The sequence below is a fragment of the Arachis stenosperma genome, chromosome 1 (genome assembly GCF_014773155.1).
Source record: "Arachis stenosperma cultivar V10309 chromosome 1, arast.V10309.gnm1.PFL2, whole genome shotgun sequence".
NCBI classification, from domain to species: domain Eukaryota; kingdom Viridiplantae; phylum Streptophyta; class Magnoliopsida; order Fabales; family Fabaceae; genus Arachis; species Arachis stenosperma.
The window spans coordinates 12,117,777-12,135,781 of NC_080377.1; the positions used below are offsets into that span (position 1 = coordinate 12,117,777).

At 30.6% G+C, this 18,005-nt stretch overlaps 2 protein-coding genes across 2 annotated transcripts; both read left to right on the forward strand.

Annotated features, from left to right (window-relative positions):
* The first annotated feature begins 1,013 nt into the window (after positions 1 to 1,013).
* On the forward strand, positions 1,014 to 12,380 carry LOC130967123 (alpha-mannosidase-like). The gene is made up of 28 exons (XM_057891948.1): positions 1,014 to 1,310; positions 1,481 to 1,564; positions 1,779 to 1,867; positions 2,777 to 2,951; positions 5,740 to 5,946; positions 6,032 to 6,103; positions 6,389 to 6,502; positions 6,589 to 6,689; positions 6,801 to 6,894; positions 7,007 to 7,177; positions 7,472 to 7,561; positions 7,949 to 8,014; positions 8,260 to 8,316; positions 8,400 to 8,619; positions 8,854 to 8,984; positions 9,314 to 9,382; positions 9,477 to 9,536; positions 9,687 to 9,758; positions 9,915 to 9,962; positions 10,069 to 10,188; positions 10,285 to 10,350; positions 10,462 to 10,574; positions 10,661 to 10,748; positions 10,858 to 10,968; positions 11,056 to 11,151; positions 11,235 to 11,282; positions 11,602 to 11,670; positions 12,078 to 12,380. The coding sequence occupies exons 1-28, from the start codon at positions 1,041 to 1,043 to the stop codon at positions 12,267 to 12,269; spliced, it is 3,093 nt and encodes a 1,030-aa protein (XP_057747931.1). The 5' UTR covers positions 1,014 to 1,040; the 3' UTR covers positions 12,270 to 12,380.
* Positions 12,381 to 12,783: 403 nt separating this feature from the next.
* LOC130946486 (senescence/dehydration-associated protein At3g51250-like) lies at positions 12,784 to 15,908 on the forward strand. The gene is made up of 4 exons (XM_057875252.1): positions 12,784 to 13,818; positions 14,171 to 14,337; positions 15,292 to 15,376; positions 15,555 to 15,908. Exons 1-4 carry the CDS (start codon positions 12,953 to 12,955, stop codon positions 15,736 to 15,738), a joined length of 1,302 nt encoding a protein of 433 aa, XP_057731235.1. The 5' UTR covers positions 12,784 to 12,952; the 3' UTR covers positions 15,739 to 15,908.
* The last annotated feature ends 2,097 nt before the right edge of the window (positions 15,909 to 18,005 follow it).

Genomic DNA, 18,005 nt, shown 5'->3' on the forward strand with positions numbered 1-18,005 from the left:
ACTATATCCATTCATTTGTTAAGTATTAACGTTTTATTAAGTGATTATATGAGTTTAAACTTTAAAGATTACACTGCTAAATGATAGTATCTTTTCAAATAACTTTGAGAACTGGGATTGAAGTTTGAACTTCAGTCCTTGTCCGAATGTCCCTCGTGATTATCTCTACCTATTTAATATTTTTATAGTTTCCTAGGCCGGCACCCTAAGGCTGGATCCTTTATTGGAGTCAATATTAGTATATTACCAATCTCATTTTCATAGATTTTTTCTTTTTATTATTTTCGAATAAATATGTTAAATAGTTATGTAAGAATGACATTGATAGAGTGAAAATAATCACTTTTTAAATAATGAAGGAAAAATATTTTTATAAACAAATTTAGATGTACATTTGATGAATTGAACATTCTGGTATTTTATGTTTTTATTAAAAAAATATTAAAAATTATTTTTGAAAAACTAGTTAAAATATAAGTTTTAATTTCCATATTTCAAGCATGGACGTTAGGTCAAATATAAATTAATTGATAATAATTTATTGTAAAGATTGCCACTATAATGCCTTATCCTTCTTAAACAATCACAAGCACATTGTATGTAGTGGGATGTGATTGGCACTTAAAACAAATCCATATATTGGAACTTTCTTCATAATATGTAACCTTTTTATTCTTTAATGTACCTTAACGAATTATTACATATGAAAAAAAAAATCAAATTGGATAATTATTTGCAAACTAGAAGAATATAATTTATCAATAGAAACCTGAAAAAATGGGTTTAAAAATATGATTGGCAAATATTTCCCACAATAATTGCTAAACATAGATTCCACATTTTGTGATATTGTAGTATTATTATATTAATGGAATAACACTTAAGTCTTAACCTTTTTGTTTTGACTTTTGACTTTTCTCTTGGAGAATACCCTTCCCTTGTATCTTTCAATAATAGTGTTATTTAATTTCAACAACTAAAATTTAATGTCTATATATCTAAATGCTAAAAGACACATTTCTGATTGTAATAAAAAGCACATGCAATTGCAAAGCATGGTGGGGTATTGGAAAATGAGAAACATAAGGAGTTGTTCTTCTTCAGCTTCAGAGTCTCTCTTCTCATCTCTTCTTATTATTCTTCTTTGTTTCCATGGCACACTAGTTTGTTCCAAATACATAAAGTACAACACTGATGCTTCTATAAATGAAGGAAAATTGAATGTTCATTTGGTTGCACATTCCCATGATGATGTTGGTTGGTTGAAGACCATTGATCAATACTATGTTGGATCAAGAAACAACATTCAGGTTCTAATAGAATTCATAATAATCATGTTCATAAGATTATGCATATTTTACTTTTTATTATATTTTTTTAATATAGTACCATATGATTATTGACTAGTTAAACTTTTGAACTTTGGTTTTTTGAATATAGTTTGAATTTTTTATTTTTTATTTTTATTTTTTTTTGGTAGGGTGCATGTGTTGAGAATGTGCTGGATTCGGTGGTTATGTCTCTTCAGAGAGATCCAAATAGAAAGTTTGTGTTTGCTGAGATGGTAAATTGAATATACCATTTCTAATATGAATTTATATTAATTGTATCTATTATAGTTTTAAATATAAATTTAAATTGGTGTGGAATTTATGTGATTATTTGTTTCATATGGTTTAAAGATTATAATCAGCATAATTATTTGATACCTTTATTTAATGAGCAATGATTTCATTATTTATTTACTTATTTATTTATTTATTTATCATTTTCTTAAGGCATTTTTTCATAGATGGTGGGTAGAACAGAGTCCAGAAATTAAAGAACAAGTGAGAAAGCTTGTGGATGCTGGCCAGCTTGAATTCGTGTAAGTGTGTGACTGTGTGTGACTGAGTGTTTGTTAATTCTTTTATGTTTATTTAGTTGCAAGTTGAAATATTTTGATCCAAAAAATTATTTTTGAATATCTTATGATCATATTTTGTGTCAACACTCGTTCTACTACTTTTAAATTGTAGTGTAATATTTATTAATATTTTACTTTTTTATATTTAAATAAATTTAATTATTCTATTGATCCCTATAATTTTATTAAATTTGTAATTAAGTCTCTATAATTTTTTTCTTTTAATTGGGCCTCTTCATTACTTTTAATTTTATAATTAGATCTTTTATAGTGTAAAAAAGGTTAAAATTAATTGAATATTTCTTCAAAAATTAAAGATATTCATAATTAAAAGTTTAATTAGATCTTTGACCGCATGTATTTTAAAAGAAATATTATGTTAATTTTAACATTTTTGACATGAATATAACCTAATTACAAAATTAAAAGTAATATAAAAATCTAATTAAAAAAATTATAAAAATTTAATAAAATTATAAAAACTATGAGAATAATTAAATATCATCACTGCTCATTCTAATTCTAACCACTTATATCTAATTGAAATAAAGTAGTGAACATTAAAAAATGAGTTATGTTAAGACTAGAGATAGATAGTGGAGAAAAAAAAGTAACAAAAAAAAAAAAGACTGAGACAGTCCGATTTTAAAAATGTTCTTTTTTAGAAAAATTTATGCCAAACTAGTCATCTTTAATAACTCAATTTATTACTAGTATTAGAGAATATATGAGTTTTGAATATTTACTTTTTCTCTTTATTTTATTTTTTAAACGAAACCTACTAAAATTTAAGGCTAGTAAAATAGATATCTCCTATAAGATTAAGTGAAGATGATCCTATGATTAAAATTGTTATTATTATGTGATTAGGAATGGAGGATGGTGCATGCATGATGAAGCAGCACCACATTACATAGACATGATAGATCAAACAAGTTTGGGACATAGATTCATAAAACAAGAGTTCAACAAGACACCTCGTTCTGGTTGGCAAATTGACCCTTTTGGACACTCTGCTGTTCAAGCTTATCTTCTTGGTGCTGAGGTTAGTGCTTTGTGCTCCCATGTGCCATGTGATTGGTTCTATAGAAAAATATTTGGTTTAGATAAATCAATAGGAAAGAAAAGAAAAAAATTGATTAGTAATCTCTAGTAAATATAAATCAAATATAACCCATGTCAATATTTAAACCGACATAATTAATTTGGGTTAGTCAAGTGTCGAGTGATAGTTCATTCGTTCTTAAGTAAGTATCAGTCTTATAGATCACGTCTTGTCTTGTATAATTTCAATTCGATATAAATTAGTCTTTATTCTATCAAATTAAAAAATGAGGAAACATATTTAAACTTACATCTTAATAGAAAAAGAACTCTAAATCTTTTCTTATGAGCGAAAACCAACAACAATTTTCCATATTTATTGTTAATTGAATACTATTTGTCTTTTTATGTTAAAGAATCACCAACTTGCTAATATGGTGGTCCCTAAAATAATAGTTTTTAATTTTTCATCTATGTATTTGTACGGTAGATATAAATTTTTTTTCCTTCAAATGTCATTGTCAAGTTAATTTTCTAAATAAATTCTGTCTCAATAATACATTTGGCATATTAAAAAAATGAGGGATTAGATTGTGTCTTTCAAGTTACAACATCAATTTTATAAATTAATAAGAGGATAAATTAAAATATTGTATTTCTTGCATGCATTGATCAAACTATTATTATTTTTTAAATATTTAAGTTTTACATGCTAAATCACATTTTCTATGACTTGAGTGGGACGTTTAATTTTACCTTAATTTTATCGTGTTAACATATAAACTATAAAGACTAAGACAATCAATAAGATATATTTTAAAATTTAAATAAGTGGCCGGTCGGTCAAACAAAGGTAAATAAGAATGGTGTTGATTAGTTTGAAAAGTTCCATTTAAATGGCTAAGTTTATCTTTAATTTCCTTTGCATGACATATTCATATGAATAGAATATACATGGTGAATGCGGATGATCGAATATGACTAAAATTTATATCTGATTTATACTAAAAGTATCAAATTGGATCGAATTAGATTTCGGATATGTGAACAAAACATATAAATACTTTAAAAAGATTATTTTTATTAAAAAAATATTAATAAAATATTATTTTTTTATTTTTTTAAATATATTTACTTTTAAAATATTATTAAATATATTTTTTTAAATAATAAAAATAAAATAATACAATATATATAATAATTATTAGTTAAAATAAAACATAAAAAAATATTTATTTATTTATTTATTTTTGTGGATCTGCAGATATATGCGAATACCTATATAAAATTTGCAATCCGATTTTATTAATGTGCGGATCAGATCGTACAATCCAAAAACTTTGCGAATCGGATGGATATACGTAATTTTCTGATCAGATTCGGATAATGCCGCGGATTGGATCCGATCCATGCAGTGGCGGAACTTGAAACAAAATTTTTGGGGGCCAAATAGAAAATAATTGTCAAAATATTTTTTTATATGGACCTTATTTAAGATAAACTCGTCTAATCCCATCTCTCTGATTTGGGTGATACTGCCAAATTTAAAGCCCTTTTTCAAGATCTCGTTCCAAAAGGTTAAAGTTAAAGTCATCAGATATAACTTTTTGAACTTTTGAAGGTTATATCTCACTTTCTTCGTGATTCATTAAAGTAGAAGAACTATCTACATGTGTTGATATTGTAAAAGTTATATGTTCTCCTTCTTAAATATTAGCCTTCCTCTTAAAAATTGTATCAATTCTTTGATTTTTCATTATGATTTTATATAAAAATTTGAATATATATCCTGTAAAATATATAAAGAAGAAGTTAGAAGGACAAATATTAAAATTTATAATATTTATTGAATTTTTTTTATCAATTTATACAAATACAATAATATTAATACTTATTGAATATTCTATTATTTTTTATCATATAAAAAATTAAATTAAATAAATAGTAAAATATAAAATAATATTAAATTAAATAAATAAAAGATATCTAATTTTTTATATTTGAACCTAAAGATAGAGAGAGTGTCGTTTATTAAACTTATTAGATACTTTAAGTCATAGTAAAGTATTTAAGTCAATTGAACTATTTTTTATCTTTTAAAAAAGTACTACTAAGTTTTTTATAAAAAGTTTGGGGGGCCATAGCCACCCTTTGTCTGAACTAAGCTCCACCACCGGATCCATGAACACTGTGACACACATTATTTGTGTAGTGGATAAACTAAAAGGTTCTTTATCAATTATCATAAAATAAAACGTATAAAGGGCTTATCTTTTCCTTTACATGACATATTCATATCAATAAAAGATAAAAAAAAAAGGAAAAAGAGAGAGAAATTTGATTTTATAGTGACATTATTTGTCTAGTGGATAAAGTAAAAGGTTCATTAGTAAAAAAAAAAAAACATAAAATTCATGCTATTAACAATAAGGATTATTCATGATATTTATTTATTTTGAATAAGATATCAAATATAAGCCTGGTTAATGAAAAAATAAAGATTAACATTAGAGTTTTCGTTCTATTCAAACTAATTACTAATATCAAGAGTTTATTATGCATGCATAAGATTTTAGTTTCTAAACAAAATTCGATAGAACTTAGTACTAATCTTGTTTCATAAATTCCACGTACTAAAAATCAGTCACTGACTTAATTACTATATAATTTATATATATTTATACATATTAATTTATATATTTTTTTAATTAAATAATTAATCACTAGAATAAATTTGTCATAGTAACATAATTGTTCTTGTTTTGATGTGTTTGTATGAATGATTGCAGGTCGGTTTTGATTCAGTACACTTTGCTAGGATTGATTATCAAGACAGAGCAAAGCGCAAAGTTGATAAGTCACTTGAAGTTGTGTGGCGTGGTTCAAAAACATTTGGTTCTTCTGCTCAGATTTTTGCTAATGCTTTCCCTGTTCATTATAGTGCTCCAAACACTTTTAATTTTGAAGTCAATAATGAAAATTTGATCCCATTACAGGTTCTAAAATGCCCATGCTATTTTACAAGTTAAATGTATATATCTTTGCATATTTTGTTAAGTATATGGCTTATTGCATGTGCAGGATGATCCTCTTCTTTTTGACACCAATATCAAACAGCGTGTTGAAGATTTTGTTAATGCTGCTACTAGTCAAGTAAGATAATGTTTAAATTAGTTCTTCAAAGATTATTCATGAATCAATATGATTCTTCAAATAGGTTTACGCTTTAATTTAGTGCCTAAAAGACGAGTCAAATTAGTCTTTTTAGTAACTTGTTTCTGAGGTGTCACTCTTAAGTACATGTTAAGAACATGACATGTGGCAAATTTTACCTCACATGTCAGCAATTGTTAGCGACACGTCAGCAAAAAATGAACAGAATGACTAACTTGACTTGCCTTGAATTTTTAGCATTAATTCTTTGTACTATTATTATAGGCAAGTGTGACAAGGACAAACCATATAATGTGGACAATGGGTGATGATTTCCAATACCAATATGCTGAAAGTTGGTTCAAGCAAATGGATAAATTGATTCACTATGTTAATTTGGTAAGGGGTTTATATGGTTATTATATACATGTTTTGATTGTATATGGAATTTAAATGCATTCTCTATTGTGTTTAATCTTTTTCAGGATGGGAGAGTGAATGCCTTGTATTCTACTCCATCTATTTACACTGATGCCAAAAATGCTGCTAATGAAACATTGCCATTGAAAATTGATGATTATTTCCCGTAAGAATTTATTAGATGAATGCTTCTTTGACTGATGATTGTTTCCATTGTGTTAACATTTTAATCTGTTGGTCTTATGCACACCACATGTTTGATGATTTGTTCTTATAGGTATGCTGATGGAGCAAATGCTTATTGGACAGGATACTACACGAGTCGCCCTGCCCTCAAGCGATACGTTAGGTCGCTAAGTGGATACTATTTGGTATAATTTAATGTTCCAATCATGATAAAATTTGGAGGGATTTTCTTGTTTTTTTTGCCTCCTATGGTTCTGAACAAATTCAATTTGATATGCTGATGACATTTTGTTATAGGCAGCACGCCAACTCGAGTTTTTGGCTGGAAAGAAAACTACAACTGGAAGTAATACATTTGACCTTGGAGAAGCTCTTGGAGTTGCACAACACCATGATGCTGTCTCTGGCACAGCCAAACAACATGTAACTAATGACTATGCTAAAAGACTGGCTATTGGAGCTTCTAAGGTTAGGAGCTTGAACTTTTCCTAATCTGAATTTTGATAATGTATCTTGTTCGTCTCGATTGTCTTTAAATTTAACCAGTTCTTGTGAACTGATTCATTGAAGTTTTGCCTAGTAAAATGGACTTGAAAACCTCAACGAATTGATTGTGGTTACTTGACGGAATGGAAGAAGGAAGGAGAGTTTTCGAACGAAGAGAAGGGTCTAATCAGTCGAACTTGTAGAATTAATTATGATTAGTAATAAAAAGTTGAATTTAGAATAGTGTGATATTCACCAAGCAATGTTCTCTTGTAGGCTGAAAAAGTTTCTAGCACTTCTCTGGCTTGTCTTTCTGGCAAGAAATCAAGTGGTCACTGTTCAGCTCCTGCAACGGCATTTGCCCAGGTAACATTTCAAAACTTCATGAAATTAATGATGTTTATTACTTTTGTCCAAGGAAGAGAGCCTTGGAACAACAATTGAGTTGTTTCCTTGTGACCTTAAAGTCACGGGTTTTTGCCATGGAATCAGCCTCCGATGTTGAATCAGGTTAGGCTGCCAACATTACATCATTTGAGTGTGACTCTTTCCAAAACACCGGGTAATGCAGGATATTTAGCACTGAGTTTCCCTTTATTACTCTTGTCCAAGGTTCTTGCAATGAACAAATGTTGAAGTAGATTGTGTCCATATTGTCTTAGTAGATATAAGTTGTAATATCTTAATCTTGATTATTGAATTGTTTGTCACTTTCTCTTCTCTTTTGTTTTAATTATTATTTGACTTTGGCAGTGTCAATTACTCAACATCAGTTACTGCCCACAAACAGAGGACAATATTCCAGAGGCTAAGAGTTTGGTAATATTTTCACTATTTCTTCTTATTGTTGTATGTACCCATTTATTCATATGTCTTGTACACCAATCTGACACACAACTATCCACCATTACATGAGATGTGAGAACTATCTTGTGTTGATCTCACACACCTTCTAACAATAGAGAAGTGTGTGCTGACTTGTGTACAAGGTGGAAATGAAATCAACCAACATAACTCGGTTTATTCTAGCTAAATTTTCTTAAAGTGAATGTTTTTTTTTCTAGGTAGTAGTATTGTATAACCCACTTGGATGGAATCGCACTGAGATTGTTAGAATACCAGTGAGTATCCCTAATTTACTTATTATGGCATTATGAATAATTCAATTCCAATACTATGCTGAAAGGTATCATTTTTGTATTAGGTTAATGATGATAATCTTGTTGTCAAAGATTCTTCTGGAAATATCATTGAAGCACAGTATGTGGACACAGATAATGTAACAAAAAATTTAAGAAGCTTCTATGTTGAGGCCTATTTAGGGGTGCAACCAAAAGAAGCACCAAAATATTCACTTCTGTTTCAAGTTTCAGTACCCCCACTTGGATGGAGTGCCTACTTCATTTCGAAAGCATCTGGAAATGGTAAAAGAAGACAGATATAGAAATATGCAAGATTTTTTTTTTTGTCTTAAAACACTTGAGAAAAGATGTAATGCAATTCCTATTTTGTATGGTTGTGCAAATAATAGCTTAATGACGGTTTTCATCGCCATTGTCAAATAAAAATACAAAAAGGATGAATTTTTGTAAGATTTGATGTTCTGTTAATTTTTAGTATTGAATAAGCTTTGTTTGGTGTTTCAACTTGATTGATAGGTAAAAAAAGAAGTCCTTTCCTTTCACAGCTCATCAGCGGCAACACTGTTACCATAGGACCTGGGGATTTAAAGATGTCATTTTCTTCAACTTCTGGACAACTTCAACGGATGTTTAATTCCAAAACTGGAGTAAGTAACTTGAATGCTCACAGTAAAGTGTTCATAATGTTTTGTTAAGTTTTAATTGAGTCATTAATCACGACTATAGTATAGTGCAATGTTAGCAACCAATAAATTTTGTCATACACTAGAAAGAACAAACTAGTGAAGACTATTACCATATACCAGCTATTAGCACAATATTGGCACAATCATAAAGTCTCAGTTCTCATATTCCATAAACGATAGATTTCACAGCATAGTTTGTTTCTTGATGGAAATTTTTTGGCCAATTCATATTAATTCTATGGTTTTCATTCATGTCAAGAATATTTCATGATCGCTAAAAAAATTTGCAGGTTGATATACCGGTTCAACAAAGCTATCTCTGGTATGCTTCTAGTGGAGGCAGCTTTCCTGATTATCAGGTGTGTGATTTTTGCACAAACAAGAACATCCATTCTAATAAAAGTTTAAATTATAATGTTTGCTAAAGTGGTGTGAATGTGATCTCTCCTGCAGGCTTCTGGTGCATACATATTCCGGCCTACTGAATCCCCGCCAACCGTTGTTTCAAGATCAGTAGGTTTCTTTTCCAATCAGTTGGTTCATGGCATTAGTTATAACATAACACAAGAACTGTGATTACATGATTTCTCAATACATACAATATTACATTTCCAATTCCTTTGAAGCTTTATTATTTAAATATGTTTTCTATTTGATATGCAGGTTCCCTACAAAGTAATCCGCGGGCCACTAGTTGATGAGATTCATCAAGAGTTTAGCTCTTGGATTTACCAAGTCAGTGTCCTTTAAAACAATTTTGTGTTTATTGTCTTTTTTCTTTTTAAACATATAATGGGATGTCCTATTATTTTCAAAATACTTAAATGGGTTTGCTTTATCCATAAGCATGTCATTTGCTACCTATTTATTTGTTTCATTTATTTTTTGAAGGTTATTAGGCTTTACAAAGACAAAGACCATGCTGAAGTTGAATACACTGTGCGTTGCATTCTTTGGAATAGTGAGAAGCCACTTTTTTCATCAGCCAAAATAGAATATTATGCTATTAATTGTCTAAGGTTATGAAACAAATTGTTTTATGAAGGTTGGTCCAATTCCAACTGATGATGGAGTTGGAAAAGAGGTGATCACACAAATAACAGCAAATATGGCTACAAACAAGGAGTTTTATACTGATTCTAATGGCAGAGATTTTCTGAAAAGGGTAACTCTTATGCCAATTTTCTTTTGTTTGTAACGAAAAATCCTCCCGGGAAAGATGTTCAACATTGAGTTTTCTGACTCAAAAATGTTTACGCAGGTTCGTGATTACAGAGAAGATTGGCCTCTTCAAGTTACTCAACCTGTGGCAGGAAACTACTATCCAGTAAAATTCCTTGGATCTTTTACTTATTTATTTTTCATAGTTTATGAGCTTCTATGATATTATGGTTAAGTTTGTTATAATGCAACTAAACTACTTATTTCTTGTCTGTAGATTAATCTTGGAATTTATGTTAAGGATCAGAAATCTGAACTCTCTGTCTTAGTTGATCGTGCCACGGGTGGAGCGAGCATTAGAGATGGAGAGATGGAACTAATGCTTCACAGGTATAAACATGCCATTTCTTTCAAGTTCAAGATTGTTTTACTGTGAACAGTTACAAACTGCTAATGGTCAATGCTTAATGCTCCAGGCGTATTCTCCAAGATGATGGTAGAGGAGTAGGAGAAGCTCTTGATGAAATAGATTGTGCAAAAGATTATGGATGTAAAGGACTAACGGTATGGCAATGACCCTATAATTAAATTCATTCTCGCGCGTCCTGAATAATAGATTGGGTGAGAAATTTTTCTTTCATGTTTTATGTAATATCGAATTTGCATGTATCAGGTGAGAGGAAATTACTACCTTGGCATCCACAAGCTAGGATCTGGTTCCCGGTGGCGTCGGGCGACTGGTCAGGAGATTTACTCACCCCTCTTGTTGGCTTTCACATATGAGGTATGAGTCAGTTATGCATGCTTGCTTCATGAAATAATAATAGTAGTTACAATGTTAAATATTCTGTGGCATGTTATGATTGTGCAGAGATTGGAAAATTGGAAATCTTCTCATGTGACAAAAGGAACTGTCTTGGAGCCAAATTACAGCTTGCCTCCCAATGTTGCTCTGCTAACTCTTGAGGTATATCAAAATCAGCATAGAATGATATAACTCTCTTGAATCTTTCAGACTTAATAATCTTTTTATTATTATTATTTGTGTAGGAGTTGGATGGTGGAAGTGTGCTTCTCCGTTTGGCACATCTCTATGAGGTAAAATCTATGACTATCATCATCCCCCTCCTTGTATTTTACTTTCTGATGAACCTAGCAAAATTAAGTAATATTTTATGTCTGAAGAATGCTAGAGGACCACCGAAATTTATTGTTTTTGCTCAGTAGTTAGCCATTAATGTTTAAAAATGTAGACTAAAAGTATGTTGTTGAATTACTAGACTAAAGAAATTGGGTTGATAGCCAAAAATAATGAATTCTACTAGCCCTTGAGCATTTCTTTTTGTCTCTAGCTGCATTATTTTGTAAACTGTGATGTACTATTCATATATTTCTCTTATATTTTAAATGAAATTAGCAAAGTGAAGATGCTGAGTATTCAACTCTGGCCAAAGTTGAATTGAAGAAGTTGTTTGCCAGAAAACAGGTACATAATACTTATTCTCAAACCCTCTTTTTTTTTTTTTTTGCACCCTAATTTTTTTGAAAGATATTCTCAGTGGTTTGTTAATAATTAATGATTTTATTAAGCCCAATTTCTTCAGGTAAGAAGGCTTGTATGAACCAATAATCAAATTTTAATTAAGGAAAATGTTAAGAGAATTAATATTTTTAGTGGATAAAAAATAGAAAGTTAACTAGTGTTGTCTCTAATGCAAGCCATTTACTAGTCACTTAACATTTCTATTTAAGCAAAGCATTTTTCCCCCTTTTATTTGTTTATTTATTATGATCAAATACTTCCTAGGAGCATACTTTAGATTAAGTTATCTCACTATGTTAAGTTGTTAACAACTACTATAATATGTGCTTGGTGTTTAATTAATTGTTCAGATAAAAGAGTTGAAGGAGATGAGTTTATCAGCTAACCAAGAGAAATCAGAAATCAAGAAAATGAATTGGAATGTTGAAGGGGAGATTAATGGAAAAGAACCTAAACCACTTAGGGGTCGCCCTGTTAATACATCCAATTTTGTTGTTGAGCTTGGTCCTATGGAAATACGTACATTCTTGCTGAAATTTTAGAGAACTATGTATTATATGATCTATTCTCAAAAGTGAACATTGGTTTACATAAATAAATAAAAATTGAATAATGATGATTTCATTTGAATAAATAAACATGGTTCCTATTAATGCAGTCTTTATTAGTATTTGCAAAAGCTTATTCGTCTATTTAATAAAAGTGGATCATAATTCCTTATTGCACCTTAAAAAATGTTTTATGTTGTAAATTTAAGTATTAATTTTGATGTATTACGAGTGTCAAAAAGTTTAACACTTGTATTTAATTACATGAATAATCATAAAAAAATAAATATGATTAAATAACTCAAAATATTTTACATCATTAATATATCAAAATTAAACTAAAAAATTTAATACTATAAAATTCACAAACTTTAAAAGTATATACCCTTGTATTTCATTATCTATTTATTAAAAATTCCTTTTTTTTTATATATAAGTAATTAAGTATGGGCCTGATAAAAATTAAATCGGATAAGATAAAAAAACAAAAAGAGAGTTTATACCGGTATTTGCGCGGGAAACTTCCGAGTTAGTTAAACCCTTGGCTCCGATCCTTTATCTTATGCCACGTGTCCTTTCAGACAGTTACAACCGTTAGTCCGTTAGACTTTCTTTCCCTCTCTCCATCCCAAAATCCAAACACAGTTAAGGACCTTCGAAGTCTGAACCATTCATCAATGGCGCTAGAAAATCCTAACGTCGAGGTTTACCCTTCCGTCGACGTCGATGTCGGAGACCTCGTCGAGAATCTCTCCCCGGAGAAGAAAGCCACTGCTGCTGACGATGACAGCTCCAGCTCCTCTTCCTCCAACGCCTCTCCTTCGGCGCCCCCGGCCACCGAGGAGATCCTCATCACAGTCCCCGGCGCCATCCTCCACCTAATCGACAAGGAGTACAGCGTGGAACTCGCCTGCGGCAACCTCACCATCGTTCGCCTCCGGCAAGACGAGAACATCGTTGCCGTCTATGCCGATCTCGCCGGCGAGACACAGTGGCCGCTGGCGAAGGACGAGGCCGCCGTGAAGGTGGATGATTCACATTACTTCTTCTCCTTCCGTGTCCCGATCGAATCCGACGATCAGAAACCGAGCTCAGCCGCAGCCACAGAGGTGCTGAGTTACGGCCTGACGATCGCATCGAAAGGACAAGAAGATCTGCTTTTGAAGCTCGATGAGATTTTAAACGAATGCAGCTGTTTCACCGTACACCAAGTGAGTAAGGATGCGCAGAAGAAGGGGGAAGCGTTGGACGGATCGGTGGCGGCGGATGTTTCGCCGGAGGATATGAAATCGGAGGAGAAGCAGGAATTGATGGAGGAGATGAGTGCGGCGTATTGGACAACATTGGCTCCGAATGTGGAGGAATACAACGGAACGGCGGCGAGGTTGATCGCCACTGGATCGGGGCAGCTGATTAAGGGGATATTGTGGTGTGGAGATGTGACGGTGGAGCGGTTGAAGTGGGGAAATGAGTTCCTGAAGCAGAGGATGGCTGGTGGTTCCGACGTCGAGGTTAGTCCTCAAACTATGAAGCGGATTAAAAGGTAGGATGATATTTTTTCTCCATTCATTCTAAAATTATTCATCTAATTTTTACAAAAATATATAAATATTAATTAGATGTTCTGGATAATATCAATACTAAACGAAATATTTCTTATTTCTCATGTAATAATCTTGTTTATAAATTGATTATAATGGCTCTATATTTCATCAACAATAATCTGCTTTAAATGATGGATTTAATATTGCAATATGTAATTATTAAGATTCAAAGGGTTATATTAAGATAAATCCTACTATGTAGAAATTTAATATTACTATACCATGGAAGGTCTAAAACCAAAGATTCAGATCTATGATGTATCATTTTTTATTTTTTAATGTTGTATATAGGGTTAAGAAAGTGACTAAAGTGACAGAGAAAGTAGCCAATGGGGTCCTCAGTGGGGTGGTGAGAGTCTCTGGATTTTTTGCCACTAAAGCATCAAATTCAAAAGCTGGGAAGAAATTTATCAAACTACTACCTGAAGAAGTTGTGATTGCATCACTGGATGGATTCAGTATGTCAATTATATCATTCACTTTCCTTTTAAGGAAGCTAATAATTCTACATGCATAAATGAAATGCTGTTTTGAGTTCCAGGTTCTAGACAAATAATCACAAAAGAGAAATTAGATAAAATCCTGTATTTTCTTTAATTTGGACAGAGACAAAAAGTATGATGTTTTCTAATTAAAAGGAAAGGGAAATAAGATGTTACTAGAAAAAATAAGATAACAGAATTTAAATAAAAAAAATATTCTGTTGAATGCATCATAATTTGGTAACTCAGCAGGGTGATAAATGTTCATCCAAAAGACCAAAACTAATTGATACATTCTTTCCAAAACTTGGAATTCTTGCCTTCACTTAGTTCAATGTGCAAAAGATTTAGAGAACTCAAAATTTCAAATCATGTTTTTATCAATTCAAAATAGATCACTTTTATGTAAAAATGCATGTGCATGAACTATGAACTATGAACTATTGCATAAGATTTTTAGAAATTATATGGAATAAACAATTATGAAAAGTCAGCTGATATATGGTCTATTACTATTAATTCCTAAAGTTCTTTTCCAACATTAGTATATATAAATTGCTACTTGCAAACTTCATGAACAGCTTTAAACCGGTATTCTTGTCCAAAACTGCTATTTGTATACCAAAATTAGTTACTAAAATCAGCCACCAATATATTTGTGTATAAATACATGTGTGGTTTAATTTATTTTAAATGTGTATTTATATTCTAGCATATATTTTATACTAATGACTGATTTTGGTGGCTGATTTTGGTGTACACGTAGCATAACTCATTATTGTCTGTAATATTGCAATGCTTTTAGTTCATGTGGTCAACAATTTTTTTCTAACTTGTTTGCAATACTCAGTTGGTTATTATACTGATGATGTTACATTATTAAATATGTCATGAACAGGATTTAATGTTATAATTCATTTTTGTGAATAGTTAAAGTATGTGATGCTGTTGAAGTAACGGGAAAAAATGTCTTAACAACATCATCAACTGTGACAACTGAACTTGTCCAACACAGGTAAATCTCAATACATGCATAATTCTTAAGCAAAACATGTTCAAATTTTAAAATACTAATTGTCCCTTATATTTCTGGTTAGAAACAAGACTATGGATTTATTACTCAGAGTTAATTCTTTAATATTGCAATGATGACGTTGATGAGAGAAATTTGGCAATGTGTGTATTGCATGCAGATATGGAGAAGAAGCTGCAAAGGCTGCAAATGAAGGGCTAGATGCAGCTGGTCATGCAGTTGGGGCTGCCTGGGCTACATTTAAGATAAGGCAGGCCTTTACTCCAAAGAGTTTGATACAACCTGTCGACGTCAGCAAAGTTGCATCTAAAGAATTAGAGGCTAGGAAAAAAAAGGCCAAGTGATGATGATTACGATTTATGGCATGAGTTATTCAATATTTTAAGGTTTGATCACCATCCTAATATCAAAACTTTAGAGTCACCACTGCTATTCATTAATTGCCCACAATACTCTTAGGAGAGGTGGCCATATTGTTGTTGTATAGATATATATTATAGGTTAGGACTTAGGACAACGCTATAATGCTAATCTAGTGGTATTGTAAGATTTTAGTATTATATAATTCTATATACTAACATTTTTTATTAAATCTACATTATTGATCGTTTTAATGTATCATGATGTACCAAGTTAAATTTGGTTGTTTTAAGTCATCCCCCATAGGTTATTTGATCTTTATTCTTTACCATGAATATATATAAACTCTTGATAACTGGGATTTTATTGCTTTAATTTGGTGGCAAGAACAATACTCATTTTTAGAGACGAATTTTGCAGCTTAATGAATTTCAGAAGTCATTTATGATCACATTTCAGTTTCACTTTGTGAGAAAAGATGCTTAATATTGTGCCGCATTTAGTTTTCCGTATAACATTTTAAATTTGAATGTGTTAAGAATAAGATTGTATTTGTAAAATTAGCCCTTACAAGTTTTTGTGTTGAACTATGAATTGAGTTGACTGAGATTGTGACACCAACCCAACCTCGTCGATGCCTTTTTGTGCCTCCACTATAGAAAAAGTATCAAATAAAATAAATCACTGGTGTAGGTACATTGTACAGTGTTATAGTTGAAACATGCATTTCTTATATTTTACATTCTTTTCTCCTTGAATAATTTTCTCTTCTTTTCTTTCCTGGCTAAAAGTTTATGTTGAACAATTTTGCTAGAAGATCATAACAACAATCAACCAATAATCAGTTAAAAGAATTCAAAATCTTATATTACACGTCTAGAATCTAAAATTACGTATTCCAAAAACTTATGGTGATGGGTTATTAACTGTTTATATATATATATATATATATCAGAGTAGATCACTCAAAGTATAATAAAATCAACTATATAATCATGCTAATACCACTAGTACTTAGGATAAGCACAAAATAATAACTGTTAATTTCTTATCTTCTCTTTGACCTTCTAGAAGTTCTCTCTCTTTCACTTCATCTTTCTTTCTATTTTTTCTTTTCTTTTCCTTTTTATCTAAAGAAAATTGGTAACAACCAAGTTTAATTACTTTATCTATATTCACAACAAAACTCAATGTTTTAAGAGTTTCCAAAGTGGTTTTGCATGAAATCTCAAAATTATCCCCCTCTATCTAATTCTATATATGGATGTAATATACCAGGATGTAACCAAATTAAAGTATTATTTTTAGATTACTTTTTCTCATATGAATAGTTGAGCGAAAACTATTACTCATTCCATGTTATGGAAAAGCGTATCTGAAAAAAAAAAATTAATTGTCATAACCTTTTTTTTCGGTTTTTTATTAACCAATAATACTTGTTCAACCAACCACCTCTATTTGTTTTGATCCAATTTCTGAGCATAGATAAATCATATTCAGAGAACTGTGGATACATGAGTGGTCCAAAACCTGTTGGCTATGGCATCTTAGATGATGCAGACACTTTCTAATAATTCTTTTTGTTTTCTTTTTTGGAGGTGGCCATTATTGGAGTACCAACTTATCTTATGATTGTGACAAATGACACTTTAATTTTAATTTCCTTTAAATGTATGCCACAAGCTCTAATTTTTAATTTTTTTTTCCAATTCTTATATTATATATAATAAGACTTTAATTTATAAGTATTTTCAGCGAATCAAATGCTTCTTTTGTGTGGAAAGCTGCTTCATCATTCATCAACCTTACTATATATATAGGACGTGCAACTTTACCTAATACCTTATAAAGTTATAATAATAATAATACCATGTAAGTATGTAACGTAACACACACCGTGTCCAAGGGTTTCCCTACACCATGTAACAGCCACCATGGTCAAATTTTATTCCATATATATATGAGAAAAGGATGTGAATTATGATGTATCATAAATATAGTAAAATAGATAAAAAAAAATAATTGACACAATTAATATGTAAAAAGACCCTGTATTTTAGAAGTGTCTGATTTTGATTGTTATGCTAATAATGATATACGCTCATGCTGGCTGTAGAATTTGAACTACTAAAGTCCTTTCATTGCCACCTTTGATAATACTAGCTAACCAATAATTTCTTTGAACAACATAAACAATCATCAATCAAATCAAAATATATTATATCTTCAAATTATTTACCTAAATTTTAAT